The 17,538-nt window shown below is 36.5% G+C and overlaps 1 gene segment (V, D, J or C); it reads left to right on the top strand.

Moving 5' to 3' along the window:
- The first annotated feature begins 3,138 nt into the window (after window positions 1-3,138).
- Window positions 3,139-4,562, top strand: LOC103094074 (immunoglobulin heavy variable 3-48-like). The segment is given in 2 exon segments: window positions 3,139-3,384; window positions 3,476-4,562. Coding segments are annotated over 2 exon segments (477 nt in total).
- Window positions 4,563-17,538: the final 12,976 nt, after the last annotated feature.

Raw genomic sequence — 17,538 nt, 5'->3', positions numbered from 1 at the left:
AGACTCTCCATTAGGGTAAGAACCTCTAAAGAAATTTTGCCAATTCCACTCACTGGATATAATTTTTTTTTTACTTTTTAAACATTATTTTATTTGTTTTTTTGCAAACATTATTCATTGGAAACAATGATCATTATCTTTTCCTCCCCCCGCCCCCCTCCCACCACTTCTCCCATAGCCAGCGTACAATTCCACTGGGTTTCACATGTGTTCTTGGTTCGAACCCATATCCATGTTGTTGGTATTTGCACTAGAGTGTTCATTTAGAGTCTCTCCTCAGTCATTTCCTCTCAGCCACTGTAGTCAAGCAGTTGCTTTTCATCAGTGTTTTAATCCCACAGTTTATTCTCTGCTTATGGATAGTGTTTTTTAGATCCCTGCATATTGTTCAGAGACATTGCATTGTCCCTAGTGGAGGAGTCCATTACCTTTGATTGTACCACAGTGTATTAGTCTCTCTGTACAATGTTTTCCTGGTTCTGCTCCTTTTGCTCCGCATCACTTCCTGGAGGTTGTTCCAGTCTCCGTGGAATTCCTCCACTTTATTATTCCTTTTAGCACAATAGTATTCCATCACCAACATATACCACAATTTGTTCAGCCATTCCCCAATTGAAGGCATCCCCTTGTTTTCCATGTTTTGGCCACCACAAAGAGCGCAGCTATGAATATTCTTGTACAAGTCTTTTTCCTTATTATCTCTTTGGGATACAAACCCAGCAGTGCTATGGCTGGATCAAAGGGTAGACAGTCTTTTATCGCCCTTTGGGCATAGTTCCAAATTTCCCTCCAGAATGGTTGGATCAATTCACAACTCCACCAGCAATGCATTAATGTCCTCACTTTGCCACATCCCCTCCAGCATTCATTACTTTCCATAGCTGTCATGTTAGCCAATCTGCTAGGTGTGAGGTGATACCTCAGAGTTGTTTTGATTTACATGTCTTTGATTATAAGAGATGTAGAGCACTTTTTCATGTGCTTATTAATAGTTTTGATTTCTTTGGCTAAGAACTGCCTGTTCATGTCCCTTGCCCATTTATCAATTGGAGAATGGCTTGATTTTTTGTACAACTGGTTTAGCTATTTGTAAATTTGAGTAATTAAACCTTTGTCAGAGGTTTTTATGAAGATTGCTTCCCAATTTGTTGCTTTCCTTCTGATTTTAGTTATATTGGTTTTGTTTGTACAAAAGCTTTTTAATTTGATGTAGTCAAAATTATTTATTTTACATTTTGTGACTCTTTCTATGTCTTGCTTGGTTTTAAAGTCTTTCCCTTCCCAAAGGTCTGACATGTATGCTATTCTGTGTTTACCTAATTTACTTATAGTTTCCTTTTTTATGTTCAGGTCATTCACCCATTCTGAGTTTATCTTGGTGTAGGGTGTGAGGTGTTGATCTAGTCCTAATCTCTCCCACACTGTCTTCCGGTTTTCCCAGCACTGGATATAATTTTTTGTGGGGCATAACAATGTCCATGAGAAACATGTGCTAAACAACTGGATTGGAGCTGTTACACAAACAATAAAGGCTGAGAAGTGGGTCCAGTTTTAAATTGGATATTGGAGGATGATAACACACTGTATTCGTCACAGGACTCTATCATTCAGATTGAGGTCAATTATATACCTAAAACAAACATTAAGACAATAAAAGAGAATTATTTAAGTGAATGTGAATTTTTAAAAATTAAAAAACAACTATGAATTACCTAAAATAAGAAGAAAAGATAAATTCTAGAAAAATTATACAAATAATCATCAAAATTGAAGATTAATTCTATAAAAAGACTAATAAAAATAGTGGGAAAAAAGCCAAACAGAAAAAGTGAAATTGCAACCAAACACGAACAAATTAAAGAAATAAGTTAGAAACTATCATGGACCATTGAATATTCATAAAACCAAGTAGCTCATTGTTTTGGGGGAAAATATGTACATGAATATATAAAAAAATGAAAGTAATTCTGGGAGCGAGAACACTAGCATCTAGAGGAAGTAGTTCAGAGGTGATGAAGACTGCTTTATATTTTATTACTTTATTTAAGAGTTACTGAATACACTGTTAGGTACTATCAGTTAACTGTGATAGTTAGAAAAGTCTATGTGAGACACTGAGAGGGAACTAAGAGGACTACTTTACTAAGGAGACTTTGAGAGTTAATTATAGAAATAGTTTATGAGAGACCAGAACACCAGAGGTCCTTAATCTGATGCCCAGGAACTTTTTGTTTGTTAGAAATTAATGATTATATTTCAATATCATTGGCTTCCTTTGTAATTCCTTGTATTTTGCATTATGCAAATAAAACATGATTCTGAGAAGAATCTATAGACTCCAGAACAGCTCAAGGACATGTGCTTACTCTATTTCAGTGTAAAGGGATTCCAGGATATAAACAATTTATAATTGAATCTAGTTACTTGTACAGTTTGACTATACTTTCACATCTGACTTCATTGACCACCTTGCTCTTTCATGCCCATGACACTCTATCTTCTGTGTTTCTCCTGTCTTTGAACTGGTCATCTCCATACCTGCAATGCCCTTCTTAACCTCTTAGTTTCCTTGCTAATCTCAGTTTAAATATCAACTTTTGTTGAAGGCCATTTCTAGTTTCCTGGGTCTAAACCCCTGACATTAATTCTAATCATCTCTTTATGTATATTCTATGTATATGGTTGTTTAAATATTATACACACACACACACACACACACACACACACACACACACACATATATATAATGCTATCCATTAGAATGTGGGCCCTTTGAAGGCAAGGTGTCCTCTTATCTTTTTTCCCTGTATCGTCAGCATTTTCCACCAGTGTTTGCTTATTAAATGATTTTACATTGATTTATCCTATGTGCCATGGAGTCGGGTTAAAGAAAATGCTTCACAAACAACAGGAGTACATATGACTCATGATCTGAAATGACTACACCACTTCCACACACAATAACAACTCATATCAGGGGTGGCCAGGAACACAGAAGGAACTAATGAGTATTTTCTGGTACTGAGACTATGTCAGATGGAGTGATGGAGGACAGACACTGAGACCTCACAGTGATACTTGGATTCTCAGTGTCACCACAGCCTTCCCCAGGGCTTTAGAACCAACCCTGGGGGTTTCATGCTTCTGTAGCTCAGGGAAGGGATTCCTCACAGTGGAAGGCAGCTGCTCTTCCTCCCATTAAACAGAGGAAGACATGCAAATGGGGCTCCTCCCTCAGGCATGAACCCAGCACAAAACCTGTGTCTGCTGCTCTGGGAGAGGAGCTTCTCCTTGTGTGGCCTTTCCCAGCTGAGGACTGACACTGTAGAGCCTGAATCATGGGATTTGGACTCAATGGCATTTTCATTCTGATGATTTTGCAAGGTAGATTTCAATTTTTAAACTTGTTTTTTGAAAGAGTCTTTGAAGTGGTGGGTCTGTGTGACTATTGTCTCTAATGACTCTTTGCTTGCAGGTGTCCATTGTGACATTCAGCTGGTGGAGTCTGGGGGAGATGTGAGACAGCCTGGAGGATCCTTGAAACTCTCCTGCAAAGCTTCTGGATTCACCTTCAGCAGCTATGACATGAGTTGGGTCCGCCAGGCTCCAGGAAAGGGGCTGGAGTGGGTCTCATACATTAGTAGTAGTGGAAGTAGCACAAACTATGCAGACTCTGTGAAAGGCCGATTCACCATCTCCAGGGACAATGGCAACAGCCTGCTGCACCTGCAGATGAATTCCCTGAAAGCCGAGGACACAGCCACGTATTACTGTGCAAGAGACACAGTGAGGGAGAGCAGTGAGAGAGCAGACAAAAACCTCCTCTCCAGAGAGTTCTGGTGGAGAATGACAGAGAGGGAACTCCAGAACTCTGAGCACAAGGAGCCCAGTTACAACAACAGGTGAAGAGGGAGGCTGACAAGAGTTTTTTCAAGGTCTGTGATTTTCTCCCAAACCCCAGTGAACGTCCCTCTCTCTCTGTCTCAATCCCTTTTTGTCTCTGCTGCTCTTTCCTGCTTCTGATTAGCAGAGGCTCAGGGAGGAGACGTATTCTCTTAATGGTTTATGTATTTTGTATATCGTGACTCTAATTTCTCTGACGTCAGTCATGAAGCAGAACCAAGGTCACATGACAAATGAGGAATCACTGAACATTCACTACATGCGTCCTGCTGGGTTTTCATACACTCTGAGCACAGGAAGCACACTTGTGTGGGGAAGTCAGCTGGTGTGCTGAGTCAGTCTGGGGGAAACCTTTTTTTTTTTTAAACCTTTAAGCAGGTAACTGCTTAAGAAGGAGGGATTTGCGCTCTCAGCCTCTTCTCATTTCAGTCAGAGTTTCAGTGATTCTATCAGAATGTCTTTTGACCTCATAGGAAGATGCTTGCTGTGGTCTACACAAGCAGGATTTTTGGAAGGTCCTCCCAATGCTTCTCTGGGGATGGGAGTGGAATAAACTCCTTTAACTTCCGTTTCTGAGCTGGCATCATTTAATTAGGGTTAAGTCTAGATGCTCCGTTTAACATCTAACATAGGTATAAATATATGTGTATCTTTCTGTGTGTGCTCATAGTGATATTTCCATGTGTGTGTATTTATCCATATTCATGCATATATGGGAGGAACCTAACTGGAGGGAACATGAGGTTCAACCAGACTTTTCATGCTATCAAAATCTTATTCCTTTTGTCCTTGTGGAGGGGGTTTCCATGCTGACTTGCACAGCTCAAAGTCCTTCGTGGTGGCCTTCACTGGGACTGGGCCATGTGGGAGGCCTGTGCTGGGTTTGGGACCAGAGACTTGGGCCTGCTTGGGGCTTCCCTGTGCACCTGTGCTAGGGGCAGGGCCTCACTGGTGCTTGTGCCTGGTACAAGCCTTGTTCCTATGGGGGTAGAGCCTGTCTGGAGGTTGGGTCCCCTGAGGCTTTGCTACAGGCCTTTACTGGGAGTGGGACCTCTCAGCTCACTTTGCTGGCTAGAGTTAGCCAGGACCCTCCCTGTCACTTGGGCAGAGGCTACACATTCTCTTGCTGGAACTCAGCCTGCCTTTGCTCAGACTGCTCCAACTGTGCTTCCCTCCAAGCCCTGTGGGACTGACCTTTCATGCTGGCTCTCTGAGCTGCTCTGGTCTGCAGGACTCTTAACTACTTTTAAATTCAGAACTGCAGGGAACCAAAGAGAACCTTTCTGGCAGTCCTAGTAGAACATTACCTCAAGCTGGGAGCTGAAGACGAAGCAGAATCAACTGTGCTAATTCAGAACTAACATACATAGAGATTTGTGGGCCAAGACCAAGCAAAGGGGGTTCTTTACTTTCACAATCTGGAATGAAGATTTTGTGGAAAAGTGGCCTTTCTGCTGGTATAGTCGGATATTATTTCCATGCTTTAAAAACTCCCTAGTGAAGATACGCTCTAGCAGGCTTTGCCATTCCCCTGCAGCAGACACCCTTGGGCTTCTTTAAGGATTTGGCCAGAATAGTGGAAAAAGTTGACTGATGCAATAAAATTATGCAAGATTTAGACTACCAAAGTTGATTTACTCAATGATGCCCTTAATGTGCTCACTATTATATATGAGCTGATTTTTAACATAGTGGCTATCTTTATTCATATTAACAATCTTCTTATAAATAAAAGCAGAATGTATAAAAATGTTCAGTTTCATGAAAGAATAATCTACAGACACTTTGAGAGGATTTATGCTATAACTTGTTTTTGTATCTCAAGGCCTTACTAAATAATAAATAGTAATAAATTAATAAGTTTTGATTTTCCGCTTTAAATATCAAATACTATGTTTATATGTGTACATATATATTACATATATCATTATGTATGTATATATTTGTTAAGAGTTGTTATTAATTGATTGACTGGTGTCTTTTAGGAGAATGGAATTTCTTTTAAAGTTAATTTTATTTTCGCTCTTGCTTATTTGCTATTATGCAAGCTCTTTTGAGGTGATTTGAAGCTTAATAGAGTTGACTTCAGTCTCTTTGAAAATTATTTTTTCTATACTTTGTCATTTTTAATTATTTAATTCAGCAAAATTAGTCTCCAAGTAAATTGTGAAAATATTACTTTCTTAATGTCCTCTGATTTAAAAAAAAATCAAAACATTTCCCTGCATCCCTGGCTCTCTTCTCTACCTAGGGAGTCATCATATCTAACAATATTTTAAAATAACATTTTATTTTTCTCCAATTACGAAAATACTTCCAAATTTTCTCCCTTCATACTTATTGCTTCCCCCTCTTTAAGATAGTATGCAATTTTTTAGAGATATAAAATAAGCAATCATGTAAAATATTATTCCCTCGAGGTTTATTTGTGGAGGAGATCTAAAAAAAAGAAGAAAGTGAAATATAGTGCATTTTGGTTTGCATTCACACTCCATCAGTTCCTTCTCTGGAAGAATATGGCATTTTTTGTTATGAGTCTTTGGGATTGTATCATATCACTCTATTGATGATAATAGCTAGGTGATTCACACTTGCTCATCAAATAATATTACTACTATTGTGTACAATGTTCTTTTGGCTCTATTCACTTCACTTCGCATCAATTCATCATGCCTTTCCTGGTTTTCCTGAAATCATCCTGCTCATCATTTCTGATAGCATAAATAATATTACTTCTTTATCCATTCTCAAATTGATTGACATTCCATCTGTTTTCAATTCTTCCCTACCACAAAAAGAGTTGCTATTAATATTTTTGTACAACTAGGTACTTATCCCTTTATAAAAATCTCTTTGTGATTCACACTTAGTTGTGGTATTGTTGGATGAAAGGATATACAGTTTAAGATCCCTTTGTACATAGATCTAAAATATTTTTAAAGAAAACTGAAGGTGATAAGAAAATCATCAAGTTATACATTTCAAAAGTCTGGAATTATATACAATTAGTTTTGTGAGACCCTTTATCTTCACAAAGCTCTGGGGGTAGAGGCATCTCATATATTTACTTTGGAATTATGATTTTTGTTTGTAATTATGAAACAACTTTCTTCTCTTTAAGTGTGGTTGTTTTTTCCTCTTCATTGTTGTTGTCATATTTATTGGTTTCTTAACTCTGCTTGCTTCTTTCTGAATCAGTTGATAAAGATCTTTCTATTTTTTCTATATCCAACATATTCATAACGTCTTAATACCAAGGAATATTTTGTGAATATAAATAAATGTACCACAGTGTTTAGCCAGTACCCAAACAATGGATATCATTGAAAACAACTTTCACTCCCTTACAGAAGCCCCACAAAACTTCCTTGTGTTCTAGCTTCCTAAAGGTTGGCCTGGTAATTTCTTCTTCTCACACAATTTGAGGATTCTAGCTTCCTAAAACAACTTTTGTCTTCACACCTTTAAAAGTCCGATCTATGTGTAATTTGGATTTCTCAAAGTTGGTGGGTGCCTGAAACCAGACCAGTTGCCATACCCTCATGACTTATTAACAGAATGTTTTTCAAGATAGAGATAAGGGTAGGTGTCCTAGTCATAGATGCTAAGTGTTACTGTATCTGTCTTGCATATTCTTGTTCTATTAGGGCAAAGACAGTCTTCTCTTTTGCAAAATATTCAATAGTTACTTTGTGCTTCATTTTAATTGAACATCACTCCTGAAATTAAAAAAAAAATCTGAGAACGTTTTGAGCTTTCTGGGTCCCTACCATCTTGGCTGTGCCTCTTTCAGTCATGAAATTCCCTTGTTATTATAAAAAAAAAACATTAAGAGTTTTCAATTCTTTTTACTTTCATTTACTTTACTTTTATTTTTAAACAATATTTTCAGATACTTATATGATTCATTTTCTTTCCCAGCCCTACTCCTTCCCATCTCCCAGAGTTAATAAGTCCTTCAACTGGGTTATACAAATGTTATGAGTTATACCCATTACCATATTTTTCACTTTTACAAGAAAGCAATCTTTTAAAAACTAAAACTCCAACTCATATACCCATACAACCAAATAATAAGTAATATGTTTTTTCTTCTGTGTTTCTACTCCCACAGTTTTTTCTCCTACATGGATAGAATTCTTTCTCATAAGTCCCCTCAGATTATCTTGTAGTCAAAGTTCATTTCATTGGATTGTTACACAATGTTTGACTCACTGTGTACTATGTTCTCTTGGTTCTGCACATTTCACTCTGCATCTGTTCCTGGAAGTCCTTCCAGTTCATATAGAAACCCTCCAGTTCATCATTCCTTATAGCATAGTACTGTTTTATCACCATTAAATAGCACAATTTTCTCACCTATTCTCTAATTGAGGGACACTCCATTATTTTCCAAATTTTTGCTGTTATAAAAAGCATGGCTATAAATATTTGTGTACAAGTTTTTTTTTTCCTTATTATCTCTTTGGGATGCAAACCTAGCAGTGGTATAGCTGGATCAAAGGCAAGCAGTCTTTTAAAGCCCTTTGGCTATAATTCCAAATTGCCTTCCAGGATGTTTATTACATTATGATCTGAAAAGCTTATATTTATTATTTCTGCTCTTTTTCACTTGTTTGCTATGTTTTTATGCCCTAGGACATGGCCAATCTTTGAGAATGTGCCATGTGCTGCTGAAAACAATGTGTATTCCCTTGTATTCCTATTAATTTTTCTCTTATATCCATTAATTCTAATTTTTCAAAGATTTCATTCACATTTCTTCTTTCTTATTTATTTTTTGTTTGATTTATATAGATCTGATAGAGGAGGTCTCCCACTAGTATAGTTTTACTATCCATTTCCTCCTTAAGCTCTAATAGTTTCTCCTTTAAAAATCTGAATGGGATACCATTTGGTGCATACATGTTGATTACTAATAATTCTTCACTGTCTATACTGACTTTTATCAGGATGTAATTAACTTCCTTATCTCTTTTAATCAGATCTATTTTTACTTTGGCTTTCTCAGATATCATAATTGAAACTCCTGCCTTATTACTCTCAGTTGATACCCATATATTTTCCTCCAGCCTCTTACCTTACTTTGTGTGTGTCTACCTGCCTCGTGTGTGTTTCTTGTACACAACATATGATAGGATTTTGGTTTCTAATCCATTCTATTATCTGCTTCTGATTTATGGGTAAGTTCATGCCATTCACATTCAGAGTTATGATTACCACCTGTATATTTCCCATCATTCTCATTTCCTCTTTTATTTCTGCCCTTTCTTCTTTCACTATTTCTGTACACAACAGTGTTTGGCTTTTAATCAGCCCCCTTTTTCCCATCTTCATTTTACTTTCCTCCCCACCCCTCCCTTCTTATTCCTCTCTCATTTTCTTTAAGTTCTATTAATTGCCACCCACCAGTTTCCCTTCCTTTTAATTCTCTCCAATCCACTTCCCCTTCCCCCTTCGTTTTCCCTTCTCAACTCCTCTATAGGATAAAATATATTTCTAGACCTCAATAAAATTATCTACACTTCCCTTGCAGAATTCATTCCACTGAGAGTAAGGTTTAAATGTTATCTATTATCACTTCCTTCCTTCCCTTTTTATAATAGTATTCTTCCCCCCTCACCATTTATGTGGTATAATTTGTCCCATTTTTCTTCTTCCATCAAGTTTCTCTTAGTACCATCCTCTATTCCCTGCCCCTTTTTTACATATCATCTCAAAAAACTTTGCACTACAACCTCTGCCTATGAACATTTCTTCTATATACTATGAAAATGAAAATAATTTTTAAGAGTTACAGATATCAATTTTTCATGTAAAAATATAATCAATTTAACCTTACTGAAACCATTAAAATCCCCCCACACTTTCTTGTTTACCTTTTCATGACTCTTTTGAATTTTTATTTGTACATCAAATTTTCCATTTAGTTCTGGTGTTTTCTTTAGAAATGCTTAGAAATCTCCTGTTTTGCTAAATGCCCATATTTTCCCCTGAAAGTATATAGTCAGTTTTTATGGATATGTGATTCTTGGTTGTAGACTCAATTCTCTTGCTTTCCTGAATATCATATTCCATGTCTTATGGTCAGTTAGTGAGGAGTCTCCCAGGTCCTCTGTAATCCTGACTTGGGCTCTTTGATATCTGAATTGACTCTTTCTGCCTGCTTTCAATTTTTTTTCCTTGGTCTGGAATTTCTTGAATTTGGCTATCACATTCTTAGGGGTTGTCTTTTGAGGATTTAGTGTAAGGGGTGATCTATGGACTCTTTCAATGTCTATTTTGCCCTCTTGTTCAAGAATATCAGGGCAATTTTCTCAGATAATTTCTTATAATATGATGTCAAGGATTTTAATTTTTTCCTGGTTTTTAGGTAGACTAATAATTCTCAAATTGTCTCTCCTGGATTTGTTTTCTAGGTCAATTGCCTTTTCAATGAGATATTTCATTTTCCTTTTATTTTGTCATTCTTTTGATTTTGCTTTATTAATTCTTGCTGTCTCATGAGACCATTAGCTTCTATTTGCCCAGCTCTAATCTTTATTGCCTGATTTTCTGCTCTGATCTTTTGATTTTCGTTTTTGGTTTGGTGTGTCATGCCTTTCATGGCTTCTAAGCAGGTTGATTCTGGTCTCAAATTTGCTCATTATTTCAATTGATTTCTCTGCCTCATTTTTTATATGGGTGATTTTGTCTTTTAAACTATTATTTTATCCGGATTCTTTAAATACCAAAGTTACTATGTTATGGTATGTGAATAAATGAAAAAGGGTGGAACTGACAGGGGCTGGTGGTGGTGACTCTGGGAGAGAAAGGGAGAGGTGAGGGAGAGAAAGGTTAGTGGATGCTAGTCTAAATGTGGTCTGAGACCTTAGAGTAAAAGAAGAGATTTAAATCTTTCTGATCTTGCCTTTGTGTTAGTAAACTTCATGAAAAATAATAATTGGTAGATATATTAATTTTATTTACAACAGCATGACAACCACCTGGGTTTATTTTGGATTCTTAAATTCTTCTGAGGAATGTTTTTAGATTAGTGATTAGGGAAGTGTAAGGGAATTTAAGCAGCACTGCTTCTTTGCCTTCATGTGTGAGTGACACCTAGGCTGAGAGAAAGAAGCAGGGTTGTTTATTGCACTTCCTGGGATAAATTGGTGACAGAACTCCCTCCCATGTAATCCTCCACCCCACTCCTTTAGCTTAACCTAGGGTGGATCAGTAGAGTACAAGGCTAGATCCTTTCTGCCCAGAACCAGTGGGGTTTTAGGACCCAATAGGAATTCCTGGTGTTTCCCAGGCCTATGTCTGCCTGAATTTTCTTCTGCTTGTGAAGAGGCAGGTTCCTCGTTGCTATGAGCACAACACAGCCCCTAACTTTCCCAAGCTCGAACTTTCCCAAGCTCTAGACACATATCTGTATAAAGAGAAATCATGTGTAATAAAATTTCCTAATGAATTTGTTATAGAGAGAAAATAAAATCCAGTAAGTCATTAAAAAAAAAAAACAACTTGGACTTGGACATTGCCACAGGGACCTAGATGACCATGTGCTGTACTGAGCTTGGTAGACACCCCTTAAATTAATCCTGGTGGTTCCTTCAAGGCTGTGGATTAGAGTTAGGAGCTCCTTACCCCTAAGATTTAGCACCTGGTGAGGAGCTGGAGCAGAGACTGCAATTTACGAGTTGCAGGCTAGCTTAGTAGCTTGAGAGCCTGACCTGGGGATGGAGATCCTGAGTTAAAAAAAAATCAAAACAAACTCTGGCACTGATTAAGTGGGTTGCTGGCAGTTACCAGCCCCACCAACTTTAAAAGGAAAAAAAAAACATGACTTAACATCTATGGGAGGGAAAAGAACTGAATTTTTCAACCTTCCTTCCCCCTCCCACATTCCTTCAGACTGCCAGCTTATTCTAAGCATACCAAAAGCCACAACTTGTTTTTTTCCCTCTTCTTTACCTCCCTGTGGAAAAGAGATAAGGCCTAAACAGGAATGTGTTCTATTCTACACACAGTTATAGTGCCACCCTCTGTCGAGAATTAAATCTGCAGGAAAATTAAAAGAAAATTCCTTTGCCACTGCTACTAGAAATCCAAACTAATAACATTAAATTGAAAACATTTAAATAAAAGTATTATTAATACTTCAATATTGATATTACTGAATCAAAATTAAAACCAAATTTCTAAGATTGAACAAATCCAACATTAAATAGAATTAATTAAATGTAATAATAAGGAATAATTTTAGAACACCAAAATATTAATGATGCTATCAATAATAATATTTAATTTCCATAATTATTATTAGTCACTAAAAACTTTTATTAATTGTTAATAATTATTATATGTAATTGATATGTTAATTGTGACTACTATTATTAATGACAACAATAATGATAATAAATACATATTATAAATTATTAGTAACAACAATATTACACTAAATACACACTCATTATTAGTACTATTGCTGGGCCACAATTATTTAGTTCCTTATATTAGCTCATTAAAAAAAAAAAACAACCTACTCTCATTGCCTTCCACAATAACTTTGACGAAATTTGTGTCTCTTTTTTTTATGTTTTAGGAACTTTTCATTTTTTAAGCTGACCATTTAGTAATATGCAGACTAAATTAAATAGTCAGACAGACTAACTTAAAGTCAGACAGACTAGACTATATGGGAAATACTGCAACAAATCAAGGGAAATCAGGAAAGATTCCTCTAGATTCACCCTTGCTTACACTTTTTCATTTTGGGGGCAATTTGAATCTTCCTATGGAGAATTGGATGACAAAGAAAGAAGCTATAAAGTTTTGTAAGGCATGGATTGAAAAGTCATTATCCTGGCCAAAATATGGCTCTTTTAGCTTCAAGATCTTAAAAGATTTGAAGTTAGCGATTAAAAATAGATTCCAAAGTTTATAAAAACTGGTTCTCATGGGCCTATCATGTTGATACATCAACCATTCCCTCCAGTAAGGAAACCATTCATTCTTTGGACCCAAACCATTCTGTCTCAACTTCTTCAGTTCTTCTTCTTGAACCCTTGATTCAATCTAGCATGAAGGAAAATCATCCCACCTGGACTGGACTCCCTCTCCATTCACCCATCCTTCCCCTAATAGCCTCACTATAACCCACTCCATTGAAATCCAGAACATAGACCAAGCAGCAGTTACCACAGATAATAAAAATAAAGGTTATATTTCCTCTAAGGGATTTTCCAACTTAGAACAGAAGGGAGATTTTAGTCAACATTAGACATCATACAACTTTCTCTTCACAGGACATTGAGAAATTCTATGAAAAATTACCTTCTTCTGAATCTGAGCCTGTGCTTCTTATAAATAAGGTTGAAAGCATTTTCCTTACATACAATCCCACATGGCTTGATTTGCTCCAGGCTTTGCTAATGGAAAGGGAAAGAAATAAGATTCTTTCTCTTACTAATTAGAACCAGGGACAGGGAAGACCTAGTTGGGCAAATGAAGATCCTAAATGGAACCCAAATTCAGAGCAAGATTACTTAAAACTATGCTATGCTAGAAATGCATTACTAACAGCTATGAGAGCTTGTTCTGATAGGCCTGGTACATGGACTAAAGTTGAGAATCTGAAACAGTAAGACTATGAAAACCCCTCTCAGTTTATGTATGGGCTTATTGAGCTGGGAGGAAGATACATAGAACTGGATCTTGCTAGAGAATGGGATGTTAGACAAATCAGAATACAGTCTGAAAAGAACAGTTGTAAGTAGTTAAGAATCATTTTATGACTTGATGTCCAAACTGGCCTCCTATGGATCTTGAAGACTTGAAAAGAGTGGCCATTTTTGCTTTTGAGGAACATTAGGGAAAGGAGAAAGAGAACACTGATTTAGTGGAAATATTAAGGAAGGCAATAAAGAAATTAATTGCTAAACATGGAGAGAAAGATAAAGAGAACACTACTTTAATAGAGACATTGAGGAAGGAAATAAAAGAATTAACCAAAACAGTTGGAAAGGCAAAACAAGGAGAGATCATAGTTCCCTTAAAAGAATCTACAAAGCAACTACTCACATGTTATTTTTGTGGAAAAGTGGGTAATGTAATTATGAATTGTAAGAAAAGAAATCACGAAAATAGGAATAAAACTCACACCCAAATATCTGTACTCAATGTGGAAACCCTGCTCAGTATGGGGGACCCCAGAGGTGTGGACAAAGGAATTTAGATGACTACAAACAGCCTTTTGTTCCTGTTTTGCTTTTTTTAATTGTCACATATATGATGATCGATGGACTTCATCAAACTGGTTTCAAACTTTATAAAAGTTTTGAAGAATTTAAGTATCTAATGATTTAAATTGATTTTAACTAGTCTCTGAAAGTGATTTTTTCAGAAATCTGGGAGCATCTCTACCTCTGACTGATCATTTGCCTGCCTCTGAATAGTTTGTAATAAGAGGTAAGGGTCCATTTGTAGCTGAAGTTAAATGCAATAGCACTGTTGTATTTTACCATCCCTGCATTTATTAAACATGTACTGGATCAGACATCTGAAGTGAATTTCACTATGTATTTCTTGACTCCATGTGAAAATGGGTGGGACATATTGGAGACAGTAGTGTTACAGTCTCATACCAAGAGGGAGAGAGGTGTCCAAGTGTCTTAGTTACTCTTTGATGTGTTATAATCTCATCCAAGATGTGGGAATGATTTTTTCTATGAAGCCTAGTAGGTTTCAAATGGGTTTACCATGTCTTTAACTCTTCAGTTTATTCCACCCATTCACCAGAATAATCTAGATTCATGGTGACATTTTTGGTACCACAAGATTTTCATTTATAGAACAGAGGTTTTTCTGGGTTTCTCCCCTACCAAATTTTGGAATGATGGTAATAATAGACTTTGTTAAAAAATCTCAATCGAGGTTGAAAGATTGGGTAAATCTGTAGAACTTGTGGCAAGTATTCTTGTGTTCATAGCTTTTTTGAATGTCATACAACAAATGACTATGTAAAAACTCATGTGAATACCAATGATAGTGGGTTTGTTTGCTATTGTCATTAATGGACTTTTACAATTTTGCGGATTTTGGTACTTAGAATTTTTATTAGTTGCCATACTACTGTTTTTACCTGGTGAAAAAATCATGTACAATTACACTATGGATCCTGGCCAAGTTAAGAGGGATATAAATATCATTTTTGAGTGAGCACCTTTTGTTCTGTGCCTCTTCTTGGCTAACACATTGTGACATGGACTTTGAATTATAAAATTATGATTCTTAAATCATTCTTTCTTCTTTATATTTGTAAGAGAATATTTGTTTTTTTTCTTTTTTCCTATCCTTAGTAATACTTGAAGTACATGAAATCAGTATGAATGTTTTTAATTTGAAGGATAAAGTTTATAGTATAGGTTTACAGTATCTATTAGCCCTAGTAACTATGTATACCCCAAAGCTTTAGATTATGGAAACCTGTCATACCTTGATAAATATCATGGGACTGTGTTTAATGATTATGTTTGATTCCAGGATAAGGGAACAAAAGAGCCACTATGCAGTGCCAAATATCACAAGGTCAAAAAGGACCAAACCAATCCAGGGAGGTTTGTTGAAATTCTATACTAACACAAAAGGACTTGAACCTAGTGTGAGACTCAAGGTTCATGCACTTGACATATGCAAAGTGTGCAAAAGATGTGCAAAATTCTGAGTCAAAATTTCTCAGTTTGGCTATCATCCTGGCTCCCCCTATCTCTGACAATGAAGGTACAAACAGACCAGGGAATGATTTTTTACATTTGCTGCTGAAACCTAGTCCCTTCTCTCTTACAGTTTGGCAATTGTCTGTAGTCCTGGCTGCAAATGGGTAAAGTGCTGTATTGCTGCTATTGTCCTACAGGCTTGTGGGACATAGTCACTTTAATTGGACCTTGCCTGTTACAGGTTTTTTTTTTTTACTCAGAATTTTATACACTTAGGATTTTTATTTTTTAATCATTTCTGTACTTATTATTTTTATACATAATTTAATTTTTGTTTTTTTTTATTTGGGATTTTTTTAGGGATTTTGTTTTTCTTTTGAAAATTGTTTCATATACCTGATAACTCAGCCATATATCCCAGGGTTATTCCAGTGTTTGTCAACACCCTCCTCAAGGTGGGCGGAGGTAGGGGGAGGGGATTGTGTAATTATCGTAAAATCCAAGACTTAAAATTTTTGGAAAGATTTCAGGAAAAGAATCTTGCCAACATCCTGAATCAAGAAATCAGAAACTTTTGGAGAAGGTGCTGAAAAGATGCTTGAAGAAGCCATACACTGCATCAAAAGATCCAGAATAAACTTTTGGATATAATGAACTAAATCTAAGGGAGTTCAACATACTTATTCTGAATGTAAACTCTATTGCCAAAGAGGACTGTCTCCTAATTGACATTTTGTCAATGTGTCTATTAATCATTTTTTATATTTTTCCTTTTAGATTTTCCTCTCATCTCTAACTATTGTAACTTCCTCTTAGAAAATGCAAAGTTGTGTGTACTTTTAGCTAGAAGGTATTTAGATGTTTAAAATAGTTATGTTTAAATGATCCATTGGGGAGACTGGTCACCCAAAGGATCACAAGGGCATATGTGTCGAGGGAAGTTCATTCCCTCCCACTCCTGGAGGGCAAACTGGTTGATTCATATTCTCTAAATACCAAAGTTATGTCCTGGTACATCAATAAAAGAAAAGGAGGAGGAACTGGCCAGGGCTTGTGAAAAAGGAGAGAGGTGAGGGAATGAAAAGTTAATGGAGGCTAGGCTAAACATAGTCTGAGAACTTAAAGTAAAGAAAGACATTTTTATCTGTGCTGATCTACCCTTTCAATTAATAAACTTTATGAAAAATAATAGTTGGTAGACAGATTAATTTTATTTTTAACTGTTCCTTGAGAGTTTGTGATCAATTTTCATTTCTTTGGAACGTTTGGATGTATTTACTTGTTTGTCACTCTCTGGTGTTGCTTATTTTCACCCTTTCCCCCATTTTTTTGCTATTTTTGTTCATAGAAATTATCCAGGGTCAAAAGCTTTTTTTTGGGCTTCTAATTTTTTTGCTACTTGTGGATTGCAGTTCCTGTATGCTGGTGAATCTTTCTCCTTGGTAGTATCTTCCAGGCAGTTCTTTGTGTAGTATATTTAAAATAGTTTTGCCCTGAGGCTATTTTTCCAGACCCTTCTGCCTCTGCTGTGGCCAGTCTTGTTTATGTCCAATCTCTGTGTTCTGCTGCCTAGGCTCTTTGCTCTTCAGTCTCAGGTCCCAAGTCTTGCTTCCAAGGCCTTGCACTGCCCTCAGGGGTAAGTTTGTGTTTCCTTTAGCCAGCCTCAAATAATTTAGAGATTGCCTGGCCCTTGTTCTGACTCTGGTGTCATAGGTTGTGTGTGGTAGGGGTGATCAGCTCATGCTTTGATAAATGTAGTTTTGCTCCCTTATAGAGTAGAAATCTCCAAAAACTGACTACCTTTAAGGCTTCATTTAGTGGGAGAGCCTCTTTCCTCATCTGATTTTGATTTCTGTTCTTTTGAGACACTTTGTGTTGATTAGTCTGAAGGAGATTCAGAAAGCTGCTGCTGCTCCTTGGCCATTTTAGTTGC

The sequence above is a fragment of the Monodelphis domestica genome, chromosome 1, assembly GCF_027887165.1.
Source record: "Monodelphis domestica isolate mMonDom1 chromosome 1, mMonDom1.pri, whole genome shotgun sequence".
NCBI lineage: Eukaryota > Metazoa > Chordata > Mammalia > Didelphimorphia > Didelphidae > Monodelphis > Monodelphis domestica.
The sequence above is the reverse complement of the archived record's forward strand: the minus strand, read 5'-3'. Positions and strand labels throughout refer to the sequence as shown.